The sequence below is a fragment of the Oryctolagus cuniculus genome, chromosome 6 (genome assembly GCF_051225735.1).
Source record: "Oryctolagus cuniculus isolate XC-2025 breed Fujian yellow rabbit chromosome 6, ASM5122573v1, whole genome shotgun sequence".
Classification (NCBI taxonomy): Eukaryota; Metazoa; Chordata; class Mammalia; order Lagomorpha; family Leporidae; genus Oryctolagus; species Oryctolagus cuniculus.
In genome coordinates, this window is record NC_142872.1 from 117,366,678 (window position 1) to 117,383,993 (window position 17,316).

The 17,316-nt window shown below is 36.1% G+C and overlaps 1 protein-coding gene across 1 annotated transcript in view; it reads left to right on the plus strand.

Moving 5' to 3' along the window:
• Window positions 1–17,316, plus strand: part of SLC26A7 (solute carrier family 26 member 7) — a 141,322-nt gene that overhangs the window by 108,974 nt on the left and 15,032 nt on the right. Inside the window, 2 exon segments of the mRNA NM_001195763.2 lie at window positions 404–541; window positions 10,204–10,252. Coding sequence (NP_001182692.2) covers window positions 404–541; window positions 10,204–10,252 — 187 coding nt within the window.

Sequence of the window (17,316 nt, forward strand, 5' to 3'; positions counted from 1 at the left end):
TGAAAGAAATCTATGCTATTATGAGCTAAATGGTAGACATTCAACGTTTTATGACATATTTTCATTTTTCAAAAATAGTGATGGCTAAGTAAATTATTTTCAACTGATCGGCTGAATAAAAGTGATTTTTCAGTAGGCTAGATCTTCCTGGTATTTGAATATTCTAGGCTTGGTTCACGGGTAATTAATGTTTCTTAGTAAAGGTGAAGTACATATTTTCCCTAAGAAGTATGGCAGTACATTAATATCTAAATAAATTTTAATAATGAAAATGGTAGTTAATACATTGCTTCTACAATTGAGTGGCATTTGGATTTGTAAAATTTTACACCCATTGGCTATAACTATTACATACCTTATTGAATTCAGAGATCTGAATCTATCCCTTTTATTCCTCTGAAAGGAAATGCTGCGGCAGGTGAAAATCATCTCAGTAAACAACCCACTTGTTTTCCTTAATGCCAAGAAATTTCGTACTGATGTAATGAACATCATCCAAAAGGAAAATGTCAATAGCCAGGCACTTGATGATATCAGCAAGGTAAGAGAAGTGGTTTCAAATTAGGGTGTCATACTATAGGTAATCATGAAATAAAAAATATATTGTATAAATAGCAATGCATTATCAAATTGTCTGGAGATTTTTTCCCTCTCAGCAAGACCTAATATTTTATTTTATATTTTATTTTGTTCTTATAGTTAGCTTTTAGGTTATCACTGTCTTGTTCACTCATTGATTCATTCATTCAATATATATCTAAAGGACATGTATAGTAGGTCCTACAGCCCAGAGAAGAACAAATAAAACAAATAATATAGTTTAAAGGGAACTTTTAAGAAGAAAAATGTTAAATGCAACCCATGTGTTAGAACATGATAAATGACTTAAGAAAAGAATAAACAATTTTTATCATTATTATAAAATTTAGCAAACTTTATCTTCCTAAGTCATGACAGTTACCAAACACTGAATCAAGTGCATTAGTGTGATTTAATGTCAATAACCCTTCAGTCATCATTTGTTTGTATCCTTAACCCTGCTGCAATATTAAGATCATGGAATCAGTAACTAAGCTGACTGGGTTTACCACCTACTAACTGTGAGATCTTTTTTTTTTTTTTTTTAAGATTTATTTATTTATTTGAAAGGCAGAGTTACAGAGAGAGAGAGAGAGAGAGAGACAGACAGACAGAGAGAGATTCTATTTTATGGCTTACTTCCCAAATGGCCACAATGGCCAGGCCTGGGCCAGGCCACACCCAAGAACAAGGAACTTTATCCAGATCTCCCATGTGGGTGCAGGGGCCCAAGCTCTTAGGCCATTTTCTACTGCCTTCCCAGACACATTAGCAGGGAGCTAGATTGGAAATGGAGCAGCTGGGACTTGAACCAGTGCCTGTGTGAGATGCTGGTGTCTCAGGTGGCAGTTTTACCAGTTACACCACAATTCCAACCCCTAACTATGGTATCTTAACTGAGTTATTGAATGTTGTTTTTCAGTTTCCTTTTCTGTAACTGAGGTTTTTTTTTTTTTTTTTTTAAATGAGCTAATTTACACAATGCAAAGCATTCAGAATAGTTTGTGACCTACTCTATACTGAAAAATTGTCTTATTATCATCAGCATGGTTGCTCCCTCCTCTCTTTCTCTTATATTCATAGGCACTTGTTATCTCTCAGTCACTCAAATACATAAGAAATATTAGCTGCCCCATTTCTTGTGTGTAAGGAGTTTTTCTGAATTACATCCCTGCCTCTTACAGCTTCACACTGCTGCTTTTGGGTCTCACCATGATCCATATCATGGAAGTCTTGCGTCTAGGATCATATAAATAATTGGCAGGGATCCAGGCAAAGTGAAATGTTAGACCCCTTTTTAAAAGTTATTGGTAGTTTCAAGTTGATGACAGCACAGCATTAAACCAAATTGGAGACCTTTCTAAGCACGAGGCCATGTGCAAGTGCAAAGGTTGCAAGCATGACACTGGCCCTTGACTATATCTATCACTGGACCTCTCTTAATTCCTCCTTGAACTTCTTAGGGTTTGATTTTCAGCACAGTACTGGGAATCACCACCGATAGATTTGGGTTGAGAAGAATTTGCTCTGTTGCCAAAGGGGGAAGTATATTTTTAGTTGTTCAGGTAAATACTAGGCCTATTTCTTTCACAAATTCATGTTAAATATTATGGCAGTCCTAAGCCATATTATGTTATGTGGGTTCTCGTGGACTAATGTTAAACTAAAAAGCTACCATGCCTAACAGGATTTGTTCAAAGTTCCAACTAATTAAATTGCAAGAAGTTTGTTGTCTTTTTTTTCAAAGATGCAAATTTACTTCTTGAAATTATATATTACTGTATGGCCTTTATTAGGTTTACTGCAAAATTCTTTTAGCTAATCATTTATTGATAATTAATAGTTTTTCTTTAGAATGTTGCCCTGCAAGATTAAGTTTACTCCAACTTATTTTCAGGAGTTGAAAATTAGCATGTGCTGATTTTGTAGCATGTCTAATCAGAAATAAACCTCTTAAACAGCATCTCCAGTGAGGAGATATCCCATTTATGACTCTGTCTTCACGGAAGTTTAGAAATGTGAATCTAATAATCAAATAGAATTGCTTGAATTCAAGTTATGGATAGGTAATGACAGCAAAGGGTATTATTTAACTCTGAACTTTCTGCTGCTAAAAAAAGGATCTGTTAAGACTGAGTTCTACTAGATGAGAACAATGCAAACATTATGTACATGCCATAAATTTTAAAGGATATATCAAAGATTCAGATGGCCATCTGGAAAGCTGCTGTCTGAGGAACTGGGGATAAACCTTCATATAAAAAGGTTAAATGGGCTGTCTGGAACTGCATCTCCTGTTATTGTCATGTGCTATCTGTCAAGGATATTTGTTTCTTGGTTTAAAGCTTATGCATTTATTCCAAGTTCAGTTTTAGATAATGAGTCTGCATCAGTGGATCTCAACTGCATCTTTTCCTGCTGCCATTATGCTGAGTATGCTGTCTTGAACCACTGTACTTGGCTGATACCCGTGTCTTCTCTACTCTGACAGATGTATTTTCAACAGGCACTGGTGATGGAAGGGTCGTTTAAAATATTCCAAAGCACAAACTGTAAAAGATCTATAGTTTTGTTATACTGTGGCAATATAAGCCATAATACAAAAGTTAGGAGCTCTTAGGATACTAATGTTTGATGGAGTCCTACATATTATTTATAGACTACAGATACTCACAAAATAATATTAATCACCATTTTGTGGCTCCTCTTCTGAAGAAAAGAATTGATTTGTTATTTACCCCCAATTTTTTCTTGTTCAGCAAGGTATATTTTTATAAATCCATTTTATTTTTTGAAAGTTTCAATTTATGGAAAAATTGAGAGATAATATAAAGAGCCTACATGCATCACACCCAGGCCCCTTATTATCATCATCTTGTACTAGTGTGGCATATTTGTTACAACTTCCAAATTAGTTTTGTTACCATGAGTGAAAGTTTGTGATTCACTCATTTTTTTTCAGTTTTACCTAATGTCATTTTTTTCGTTCCAGGATATCATATACATCATGTTCCATTTACTTGTACAGCTCCTATGTGCCTCTTGACTATGACAGTTTCCCAAATTTGTCTTTTAATTTTTTTAAAAAAATTAACACATAAAAATTGTACATATTTATGGGGTATCATGTGATGTGTCAACATATGAAAACACTGTGTAATATAGATATTTAATGTTTCTTTATGGTGAAACTATTCAAAATCCTTTCTTCTATTTTTAATAAAGAAATAGTAGTATATTATCACTATCTATACTCACCTTATAGCATTATTGTGTAATAGAACATCAAAACTTTCTCCTAAGTACAACTCAAACCATTAAACAGCCTTCTCTATCCCTTCTTTCCCCTTTCTCCCCCAGCCTCTGATAATCACTCTTACATTCTCAACTTCTATGAGATCAACTTTTTTTGGATTCCAGATATGAAGATCATGTGATACTTGTCTTTTTCTGTGCTTAGCTTATTTCACTTAACAAATTGGCCTCCAGTTCTATCCATGTTTATTTGAATGTGTATACGTACCACACTTTCTTTCTTTATTTTTTTTATTTTTTTATTTTTTTAGCTTTTATTTAATGAATATAAATTTCCAAAGTACAGAATATGGATTACAATGGCTTCCCCCCCCATAACGTCCCTCCCACCTGCAACCCTCCCCTTTCCTACACCCTCTCCCCTTCCATTGACATCAAGATTCATTTTCTTTTCTCCTTATATACAGAAGATCAGTTTAGCATACATTAAGTAAAGATTTCAACAGTTTGCTCCCACACAGAAACATAAAGTAAAAAATACTGTTTGAGTACTAGTTATAGCATTAAGTCTCAATGTACAGCACACTAAGGACAGAGATCCTACATGAGGAGTAAGTGCACAGTGACTCCTGTTGTTGACTTAACAAATTGACACTCTTGTTTATGGCCTCAGTAATCACCCTAGGCTCTTGTCATGAGCTGCCAAGGCTATGGAAGCCCCCTGAGTTCACCGACTCTGATCATATTTAGACAAGGCCATGGTCAAAGTGGAAGTTCTCTCCTCCCTTCAGAGAAAGGTACCTCCTTCTTTGATGACCTGTTCTTTCCACTGGGATCTCACTCGCGGAGATCTTTCATTTAGGTGGTTTTTTTTTTTTTTTTTTCCAGAGTGTCTTGGCTTTCCATGCCTGAAATACTCTCATGGGCTTTTCAGCCAAATCCGCATGCCTTAAGGGCTGATTCTGAGGCCAGAGTGCTGTTTAGGACATCTGCCATTCTATGGGTCTGCTGTGTATCTCACTTCCCATGTTGGATCATTCTCTCCCTTTTTTATTCTATCAGCTAGTATTTGCAGACACTAGTCTTGTTTATGTGATCCCTTTGGTTCTTAGTCCTATCATTACGATCAATTGTGAACAGAAATTGATCACTGGGACTAGTGAGATGGCATTGGTACATGCCACCTTGATGGGATTGAATTGGAATCCCCTGGTATGTTTCTAACTCTACTGTTTGAGGTAGGTCAGCTTGAGCATGTCCCGAATTGCACATCTCTTCCCTCTCTTATTCCCACTCTTATATTTAACAGTGATCACTTTTCAGTTAAGTTTCAGCACTTAAGAAGAATTGTGTATTGATTACAGTATTCAACCAAAAGTATTAAGTAGAACAAACAAAAAAAAATACTAAGAGGGATAACATATCAAGTTGCTCATCAACAGTCAGGGTGAGGGCTGATCAAGTCACCGTTTCTCATAGTGTTCATTTCACTTTAACAGGTTTCCTTTTTGGTGCTCAGTTAGTTGTCACCTATCAAGGAGAACAAGTGGTATTTGTCCCTTTGGGATTGGCTTATTTCACTCAGCATAATGTTTTCCAAATTCCTAACAGGGATCACTTTTGAGTTCAAATTTAAACACCTAAGAATAATTGTGTGTTAATTACAGAGTTCAACCAATGGTACTAGAACAAAAAAAAAAATACTAAAATGGATAAAGTATTACATTGTACATCAACCTTCCATTTGTTGGCTATTGTGCATTTTGCTGCAAGAAACATTAGAGTGCAAGTGGCTCTTTGGCATACTGATTTTATTTCCCTTGCATGTATACCCAGTAGGGAGATTGCTGGATCACATGGTAGTTCTATTTTCAATTTTTTGAGGAACTTTCGTTCTGTTTTCCAAAATGGATTTCAAATTGTTTGACAACTCTGACAATTTATAGTAGCATTATTCAGGTATTTACTTTTAAGGACATTATAGAGCTCATTATACCCTTCTCATTATATCAAGAGTGCCCAACTCAAAAAGACAAATACCTATATTTTTCTTTGATTTGTGGTAGCCAATATAGAGTACAAACATGTAACATGTATTACTGAAATTGACATCTTGTTATTTGATTATTTGATATTTGATAGCTCTTGTCTATACTCCTGTGTAACAGTCGTGTTTCTATTTTCTACTTGTTGAATTCTTTACTTAGTGGACAATTAAGCCTGTGACTCTAAAGTACATTGAAAGTGTGTTGTGTCAAAAATTAAAGGGAAGAAAAACAAAGAAAGGAAGAAGGATGGAGAGAGGGAGGGTGAGAAGTATATACAATTTTAAGTGCTTAAAATTGTAGATATGAAATACATGAAATCTGTTCTCTTTATATAAATGTGCTTTAAAAAGAATAAATATTATGAACTTGGACTATTCTTGTTTGTGGAAATATTGAGCACCTTGAGGTAGTGTTTGCTAGCTTTCTCCACTGCACAATTGCTCTATTTTCTCCATTTTCACATGGTAGTTTTTGGAAATGAGTCCCTGTGTGCAGCCCACACTTAAGGTGTGTGGAGTTGTGTGAAGTGTCTATATAAATTATAGGAAATTATTCTGTCTAGGAGATGTCAGATGAAATATATTTAAGAGGAGGGAAGGCAAACTCACATTTGTTGAGTGTTTCTAAGGGGCTAATCTTTTTAATTAGGCTGCCTAACTTAATCATCACCAGTCCCACAATGTCAGTGACAGTGTCTTAATGTGACATAGAAGGAAGATTGAGACTTAGAAATGTAAAATAACCCAGTGGAAATGGTGCAGCTAGTAACTGTAAGAGCCAGTCTTAAACTATGTAAGCTGCACCTTTGCCCATGAAGAAGAGAAAATAGAAGTTTCCTAGGCCACCATTTGATGAAAACTGATTTCACAAGAGAAGCATTAAATGCAGTGGCCAGGAACACAAGGTTTGAGATTAGAAAGGCAAATGCTTTGGTTGTGGCCTATGCCCTTACTAGCTTTGTGACTTAACATGTTATTACCTAACATTTCTAATGTTTAAGTCCCTGCTGCAGCAAATGAGGTCAATATCTTCATAGGATTGTTCTGGGGATTCCATGGTAATATAAAGTCCATGATGCACCATGAATTCAGAGGAAATGTCAGTTACTATCATTATCATCATCATTAACAAAAATAATGATCCATTATTTGAGAAGTAGACAGCATCTGATCTTGTCAGAGGTTATCAGTGATGATCAGAGAAGCTTAACTGAGATACAGAGCCATTTTCTTTTTTTTTTTAAACTTTTATTTAATGAATATAAATTTCCAAAGTACGACTTATGGATTACAATGGCTTCCCCCCATACCGTCCCTCCCACCCACAACCCTCCCCTTTCCCACTCCCTCTCCCCTTCCATTCACATCAAGATTCATTTTTGATTATCTTAATATACAGAAGATCAGCTTAGTATACATTAAGTAAGGATTTCAACAGTTTGCTCCCACACAGAAACATAAAGTGAAAAATAATAGATGATTTTTTTTAAATGATGATGAAATCAGATCAGACCTATTGTCATGTTTAATCCCAGTGAGAGTCAAGTTGGGAATTGATAATTTCTTTTTTTTTTTTTACAGAAGATCAGTTTAGTATACATTAAGTAAAGATTTCAACAGTTTGCACCCCCATAGAAACACAAAGTGAAATATACTGTTTGAGTACTCGTTATAGCATTAAATCTCAATGCACAGCACATTAAGGACAGAGATCCTACATGAGGAGTAAGTGCACAGTGACTCCTGTTGTTGACTTTACCAATTGACACTCCTGTCTATGGCATCAGTAGTCTCCCTATGCTCCAGTCATGAGTTTCCAAGGCTATGGAAGCCCTCTGAGTTCTCCGACTCTTATCTTGTTTAGACAAGGTCATAGTCAAAGTGGAGGTTCTCTCCTCCCTTCAGAGAAAGGTACCTCCTTCTTTGAAGACCTGTTCTTTCCACTGGGATCTCACTCACAGAGATCTTTTTGCCAGAATGTCTTGGCTTTCCATGCCTGAAATACTCTCATGGGCTTTTCAGCCAGATCGGAATGCCTTTAGGGCTGATTCTGAGGCCAGAGTGCTGTTTAGGACATCTGCCATTCTATGAGTCTGCTGAGTATCTCACTTCCCATGTTGGATCACTCTCCCCTTTATTTATTCTATTGGTTAGTGTTAGCAGGTACTAGACTTGTTTATGTGCTCCCTTTCACTCTTAGTCCTTTCATTATGATCAATTCTGAACTGAAATTGATCACTTGGACTAGTGAGATGGCATTGGTACATGCCACCTTGATGGAATTGAATTGGAATCCCCTGGTATGTTTCTAACTACCATTTGGGGCAAGTCAGCTTGAGCATGTCCCAAATTATACATCTCTTCCCCCTCTTATTCCTACTCTTATGTTTAACAGTGATCACATTTCAGTTAATTTTCAACACTTAAGAATAACTGTGTATTAATTACAGAATTAAACCAGTCATATTAAGTAGAACAGACAAAAAAACTACTAAGAGGGATAATGTATTAAGTTGTTCATTAACAGTCAGGGCTATGCTGATCAAGTCACCGTTTCCCATAGTGTCCATTTCACTTCAGGAGGTTTCCTTTTTGGTGTTCAGTCAGTTGTCACCGATCAGGGAGAACATATGGTATTTGTCCCTTTGGGACTGGCTTATTTCACTCAGCATGATGTGTTCCAGATTCCTCCATTTTGTTGCAAATGACTGGATTTCGTTGTTTCTTACTGTGGTATAGTATTCTAAAGAGTACATATCCCATAATTTCTTTATCCAGTCTACCGTTGATGGGCATTTAGGTTGGTTCCAGGTCTTAGCTATTGTGAATTGAGCTGCAATAAACATTGGGGTGCAGACCGCTTTTTTGTTTGCCAATTTAAACTCCTTTGGGTAAATTCCAAGGAGTGGGATGGCTGGGTCGAACGGTAGGGTTGTCTTCAGGTTTCTGAGGAATCTCCAGACTGACTTCCATAGTGGCTTGACCAGTTTGCATTCCCACCAACAGTGGGTTAGTGTCCCTTTTTCCCCACATCCTCGCCAGCATCTGTTGTTGGTAGATTTCTGCATGTGAGCCATTCTAACCGGGGTGAGGTGAAACCTCATTGTGGTTTTGATTTGCATTTCCCTGATTGCTAATGACCTTGAACATTTTTTCATGTGCCTGTTGGCCATTTGGATTTCCTCTTTTGAAAAATGTCTATTGAGGTCCTTGGCCCATCTCTTAAGTGGGTTGTTGGTTTTGTTTTTGTGGAGTTTCTTGATCTCTTTGTAGATTCTGGTTATTAACCCTTTATCTGTTGCATAGTTTGCAAATATTTTTTCCCATTCTGTCGGTTGTCTCTTCACTCTCCTGACTGTTTCTTTTGCAGTACAGAAACTTCTCAATTTGATGCAATCCCAATAGTTGATTTTGGCTTTGACTGCCTGTGCCTCCCGGGTCTTTTCTAGAAACATTTTCTTTTTTTAACTTTTATTTAATAAATATAAATTTTGAAAGTACAACTTTTGGATTATAGCGGTTTTTCCCCCCATAACCACCTTCCCACCTGCAAACCATCTCATCTCCTAATCACTCTCCAATCCCATTCTTCATTAAGATTCATTTTTAATTATCTTTATATACAGAAGATCAACTTGGTTAATACTAAGTGAAGATTTCAACAGATTGCACCCACATCTACATACAAAGTATAACATACTGTTTGAATACTAGTTTTACCATTAATTCCCATAGTATAACACATTAAGGACAGAGATCCTACGTAGAGAGTAAGTGCACAGTGACTCCTGTTGTTGATTTAGCAATTGGCACTCTTATTTATGACGTCAGGAATCTTCCGAGGCAGAGCCATTTACATCTCTAGCATTTCTGTAAGTCAGAAATATTTCTCAGGCATTTTCATAGAGCTGGAGATAAATGGTTCTCTTTTGTGTAATATGAAATATATGATCAAGGGCTCTCCAGCTGAGTATGAGTATATTTAATGTAAATTTCTGATTGGATATGTTATATGAGAAACATGTACAAATGTTTAATTTCTGTCTCAAATCAAAACAAATTTAGTCTTGCAGAAAATGTTCTAAAAAAAGATGCTCTGACTTGATGACATAAATTATTTACTAGTATATGGTTATACTTAGAAATAATAATAATTTTATTATATCAAAGCTTGTTGTGTAACATCATTCTGAGAACAAGACAGTGAACATAATTAGTAGAGTTTTTTATTATTCTTTATGGAGAAAAGAAAGATATGCTAATTTCTCAGACATAAATGAATTTTTACAATATTTACTTTTCTTTATATGTTTTCATTTCAGTGTGAACAAAATACGTTGCTCAATTCTCTCTCCAATGGCAACTGCAATGGTGAGTTAGCTTTAAGGAAAAGGGAAGTCAAAGGGTTCTGTCTTGAATACAGACCAGAGAGTAAAGTCTTCTCCCTGTCTTCCCCCTCCTCTGTCCTGTTCCTCTATTTCTCCTCTTCCTCCCTCCCCCTTCTTTCTCCTTTTCAGTCCTTCTCCCTTCTGTGTCTGCTGCCTCCTCCGCTCTCCCTCTTCCTTCTTTTCTTTTCTTACTTCTCTCCTCCTCTTTTACTCCTCCTCCTGTTTGCTCTTCCCTCCCCTCCTCCTCTGCTTCCTCTTTCTCTTTTCTCCTCTGTTTACCCTGTCCTACATCTCCTCCTTCTTCCTGTTCTTCCTTTTCTTTTTTCTTTCTCTTTCTTCTTCCTCTTTTTATTTACTTAAATACTCAAATACAAAATGAAGTTTATGATATTATATTTGTTTTAATGTGATCAGAATTTTCCCTCAAATATCATCGTTTTGATTTTGGATTTCCACCTCCTCAAAAAACCACTGATTTAAAACAATTACATATTTGGGTAATACAAACAAATGGTTTAATGTGGAGGTGCCTGATAAATTATCCAGGTCAATGTTTATTCTCTAGAAATTTAATTATCCTTCTGTTGAGACTCATGAGTTGACATGACTTTGTCTCAGTATAAAAAAAAATTAAGGACAGAAAGAAATGATAAACTACTTTAAAATGTGAGTGAAAAGCATTATATTAATATGGAAACTAAATGATAAAAGAGTTGAATTTGGATAAATCTGCATATTTACCTTTTGATATGTACTACGATTAAAATCTTAGAAATTGTTAAATAGTGCACAATTGTGGCTTTTGTTTAATATAATGGTAATAAATTCTCTTCATTTGTTTTACATGATATGATATATATTTAGAAAATTCTAATTAGGTGGAAATACAAATTGTTTTATTGTATCTATTGAGAAATGTGCTTTTCATTTAAAAAATTTTTTAAAGATTTATTTATTCACTTATTTGAATTGCAGAGAGATAGAGAGAGAGAGAGAGAGGGAGGAAGAGTCTTCCATCTACTGGTTCACTATTCATTCCCTAAACCAGAATAGGTAGGGTTAGTCCAGGCCAAAGCCAAGAGCCTGTAACTCCATCTGATTCTCCCACATGAGTGGTAGAGACCCAAGCTCTTGCCCTGTCTTTCACTGCCTTCTCAAGTGAATTAGCAGGAAGCTGGATTGGAAGTTGAGCAGCTGAGACTCAAACTGGTGGATATGGGATGCCAGCATTGCAAGTTGCAGCTTAACTAACTACACCACACCACCAGTCCTTGTTTTCCTTTTCATTTTGAATGTTCTTGAAATAATTTTAATCTCAAATTCATTTGACTTTCTAAAAATGTATTGCAAGTATAATGATATCTATTACTTTAAATATATATTTCAAAATAAGTGATTTTCTAAAGCATGGAGCTAAAGAAATGACATAACTTATAAAAGAACAAAAGAGCACATTACATAATTCTGTTATTAGGTCACAAGTTTGAGTAAATAATTCTATGCTGAAGGTTAGGATAAAGTGGATAGTTTTTTAATTTTGATTTTTTTCCTCTTTTAAAAGTAGATATAAAATAATTAAACATATTTATGAGGTAAAGTGTGAAAAGTTGATACAAGTACACAATGTGTAATGATCAAATCCAAGTAATTAGTATTTCCACCTTAAACATTAAAATTTTTTAAATAATGGGAAATCAGTTAAAATGTATTATTTATGAAAAGAATGCCAGATTATTGCCCTACTTCTTAAGCCTTAACTGTTTCTCTTTTTTTGGTTGGCTCTAATTTTATTTATTGTTTCTCACATAATTTGTGACTTTTTTCTCTTTTGGCTTCATTACTAGGGACAAGAAGTTAATAGATGACCAATTTTGAGGAAATGGAAGCGAGAGAGAGAGAGAGAGAGAGAGAGAGAGAGAGAGTTGGAGAGAGCTAGCAAGGGAGGGCAGATTAACATGCCTTTGGGAGTAACTAGGATTAAGTCTCACCTCCACTTTCGATTCCAGCTTTCTGTTAATGCACACCCTGGGCGGCAGCATGTGATGACTCAAATACTTGGGATCCTTGCCACCCATGCAGGAGACCCTGATGGAGTTGCTGGCCCCTAGTTTCTGGGTGGACCAGCTCTGGTTATTGTGGGCATTCGAAGAGTGAAACAGTAGATGGAATATCCCTCTCTCTCTTCCTCTTCTCCTTCTCTCCTTCCCTCCCCTGGTCAGATGATTCAATTAAAACCAGATGGTAGAATTAATGATATCCAATAATTGTCTTTAATAAAATGATTAAATCATTACTAAATTTAAGAGATTCTAATGGTATATGATATAAGCATCACTATTAAGAGAAAGAGCCAAGAGAATTTTCTTATTTAAAAAAATGTGCTACAATGGATGTGAGCATGATTCAGAAGCATGTGGTTAAAGATCTGGGAAAAGGGGAGACTATTCTCAATAACTGGCAAGCATTCTTGTCTTTGGTTGAGGATTCAGTTGGATGCCAGACTTGGGTTGCTGTGTTCTCAGGTGGAAAACTGGGAGAGACCTTCTGACCATTATTGTCTCTGTGACTATGTATTGTGCCAGAATGCACATTTCAGTGCCTTTCAAAAATGGAAATTAAAAAGGCAGGTTTCGGATTGACACACCATTAAGCTGAAAGTCTTTACCAGAAAGAAATTTATAACAGAAAGATAACTCAATATCCCTGATAAATTTGGATATCAGGAAATACTCTTTGCAAAGCTCTGTTGTTCAAAGAAGAAATCATACTCACAGGGGAAAAATATAAGTAAAATGGTGCATATCAAAACTTAAAATGGTGCAGCTAAATCAGTACTTCTGGAAATTTTGCATACTGAACTGCATATATTAGGAATGAAGGCTAAAATACTTATTTAATTACCTATATAAAAAGATAATACAAAATGAATGTAATACAAGTAGAAAGGAGAAAATATTTAAAGACAGAAACAAAAATGGAGAATAAACACACAATTAAGAGGCTCAACAAACCCCCAAGTGATGGCTCAAGAAGTTGGGTCTCTGCCACTCATCTGGGAGAGCTAAACTGAATTCCCAGCTCCAGGATTTTCCTGGCTCAACCCTCACTATTGGGAGCGCTTGGGAAGTGAAACAGAAGTTGAGAATGTGCTTGTTCATTCTTTTTCTCTCTCTCACCCTTTCTCTCTTTCTCTCTCTCTCTCTCTCTCACACACACACACAGAAACACTGTAGTTTGTGACTAAACAAACATCATAAATACCTGTATGTCTAACATAAGTCGCAGGTGTATATAAATCATCACATATTTATACATCTGAGTTTATAATATATATAATACTGAACATTGTATTAATCTTTTAAACATACTTTTGGGAGGAAAAACAAGGCAAAGAAAAACAGATTCTAATTCCATTTAAACTTAAAAAATTTAATCATATTAATTTTTGCACTTCTGAAGACAATACAAATGACATCTCTAAGTATTTGTTCCTGGAAATACATACAAGATCCTTTATAAGAATGTTGCTTATAATCCAGGCTAAACTGGAAACAACCAAAATTACAATAAAATGGATAAATAATATGTAACATGTTTATGTAAGGAACAAAACACACATCATAACATTTGTTATGTTACAACATGTAATATGTTCTAAATAATAATATAGCATGTAGAATAGAATAGAGTGGTCTAGAAATATATGAGTAACTGTATTTTTCTACACAAACACTAATGAAGCTCACATGTCAGCTTCTCTTTTCTAACGTCTTGTAGCACATTTACTTTCTTGTGATGTGCTCTTGAAGATATTTATGTATTTCTGGTATAATACTTACTTAATGAAAATTTCTTGAACATCTTACTGGCCTGCTCTACCAAGAACCTATTCAAGGAGTTCTAAGTTCTGCATCCCTACACATACTTTGCACTGGACAGCAGCTAATGGGTAAGGCCACCTTTGCTGTGTCCTTATGAAACTCTTTGGCATCTGTAGCCTTTTGTAGCAGCTTGGTGTCATTGATCAGAATATTTCTTCTGCCATTCTCCTCCTCTCCCCTCTTGTGATACTTCTAAATACCCTTGGTCCTTTTTTCTCTCTCCTGTTTAGTAACACTATCCTGCTCTCTTTTCCTGATGCTTTATATACCATTATATATTATTATGTTTACTGCTCTCATGATTGATTTAATCTCCCAATTTAATTACTGAAACCTGCAACTCTCAGTTTCATTATCTTTACATTTTCACTTCAGTCACAGAAGTGGCTGATTCTGTCCTTGATCATGTTCAGAATGAATTAGTGTGACTTTCGTATTGATTTTCTCTGCTATGAGACAAACGATTCTGAAGTTTTGAAGCTCTCATACGGGGAATGACAGGGAACCCAACGGGGTGGCTGAAAGGGAAGATGAGTTTAGAGTGGAGGACGGTAAACTCAAAGTGAGACCATCCAGTGGATTCTGGGTGGATACAGAATAGATCTGGAAGTGACCAAAGTGATGTCATAAACTGACTAAGCAAGTGAGTAAGGTGGAAGAAAAAAAAAAGAAGTCCCTTTCCTCAACAATCTTTTTAAAGGGGAAAGATTTGGAGTTGAGCACATAATAGCATAACCAAAATATACAAAACAAGCTAAATAAAAGACAGAAATCATGTTATTTCTCTGAATCAAAATAAAAATGATTCTACTTGTGGAAATATCTTTCTTTTTTTTACTATTTTTGGTAGTTTGGATCCCAAAACATTTCACTCATCTGTGCTAAAGCCAAGAGGCCCCCTGTCTCTACATTGGTTTTAGAGTTATGATGCTCCAGTTCCGCTTTTTTTTTTTTTTTTTTTTTTTTGACAGGCAGAGTGGACAGTGAGAGAGAGAGACAGAGAGAAAGGTCTTCCTTTTACCGTTGGTTTACCCTCCAATGGCTGATCCGAAGGCAGGAGCCAGGTGCTTATCCTGGTCTCCCATGTGGATGCAGGGCCCAAGTACTTGGGCCATCCTCCACTGCACTCCTGGGCCACAGCAGAGAGCTGGCTTGGAAGAGGGGCAACTGGGACAGAATACAGCACCCCGACCAGGACTAGAACCTGGTGTGCCGGTGCCTCAAGGCAGAGGATTAGCGTAGTGAGCCGCGGCGCTGGCCCAGTTCCGCTTTTACCGCCTACTCTCCAACTTGTGTTCTTATCATTGGGGGAATGACCACCAGGGGTGGTCTTGACTCACACATCACATTCTTCCTTTCCTTCCTATATTAATTTATGTCCTTTTCCAGTGAGTAAAGACTTCTTACGCTTTTTGAAATAGTCTTATTTATCTGCTAAATCATGGGCACAATGATTTATATTTACATGTTCAAGGATGAAGAAATTAGACATGATCTGCCGTTGTTGACCCTGATGTCTAAACAAGTTCTCACCCCTCCAAATCGCCTTCCCATCCACCAAATCACCAACCCATGTATTCAAGTTGCCTATTGCTTTGGTAATAAATTGCCACCAAATTCATGTCTTGAAAGCACAGATTTAGTATTTAACAGTTTTGGGTGATTGAAATCTAAAATGGATCTTTTGGGCATAAAACTCAAGGTCTTGGCAGGCAGGGTTGTATTCATTCTGGAGGATCTGGAAGAATTTCCAGGGCTACCTTCATTCCTTGACTCCCGGCCCCACCCTCCATTTCCAAGCCAGCAGTGCGACAACTTTGTATCTTTCCCCAGGACGTCTCCTTCTTACCTCACTTCTCTGATACTGAATCTACTGTTTCTTTCTGATTACATTAGGACCACTTGGGCAACCGACTAAGCTCTCCATCCCAACACTCTTAATTTAATTATATCTGAAACTTCTTTTTTACCATGTAAGTAACATATTCCCAGGATCTGGGGATTAAGATGTAGACATCTTTGTGGGTTCATTATTTTATCATACCCAGTCTCCCATGCCTCCTTAGTTCTGTCTGCACACTTTCTTCACCACTTGGAAAGCTTCAAATAACTAGTTCAACTAACTTGTCTCCCTGTTTGGTTGTGAGTATTTTTAGGATAGGGACCATCATCTCTTCTTGTTAACTGGTATACTTAAATTTCCTGGGATAGTTCTTAACATAAGCACTGAATACATATATATTTTTCTGACTGGATGAATGAATGAATGAATGAAATGTTCAATAATATTGCAAATGTCTCCAAAGGTAGTATTGTGGTTTGTCCTAAATGTGTATTGCACCCTTGTTTCTTCAGAAATTAGAGATGTAAATCTGCTTCTCAACAGTTAATTGATACCAACAGAAAATAGTTTCTTTTAAAAAATTGTGCAACTCACAGACTGTCAAGAATCTTTTGAAGTATATGAAAGCTCTCCTAAATTATGCAACTATGAATACTTTTTAATTAAAGGAGTTAATGAATATTCCTCAGGAAAGAGCTGGCTTCTACCGTCTGGAGTTAATTGCACACCCACACCTGATGGTTAATTTCTTTCTGAAATGTTGTTTTTTGTAGATAAAGCTCATCATTTACCACACTCCACATGGATATAGATTAGTTGTCTCCTTTGCACATGCTCCAAGCCTACTTCACTTTGCTTAAGGCAGGATATTAGCTGTGCATTCACTCCTCTCTTTTCTAGGGTGATGTGATTTTTATTGCACTGGTTGATTTACTTAGAAGCTTACAACACAAGGTTATAGCCATAAAATCAGTACAATGGCAGAACTAAAAGGATAATGTATAATGTAAAGCTTTACTTATTTTGGAAAGATTTCAGAAATGTCCATTGTGCTTACACTTTCATTTGAGTCAATTGGTAACTTAACAATTAAGGATGTCTTTTTTTTATTTAGAAGAAACATCATGAACTGCTTCTCTTAAAATAGCTGCCTTAAATTATTGTTCACAACTACATGGCGTGACTCTTTTGCTTTATTTTGTTTTGTTTCTTTCTGAAAATATACACACACTTGATTAAAGGAATAGCAGATGTAAAAATAAAAGACAAAGCAAGACACAGCATGAATGAGTTCTCAAACAATAGATTTTTGTACCTCTATTG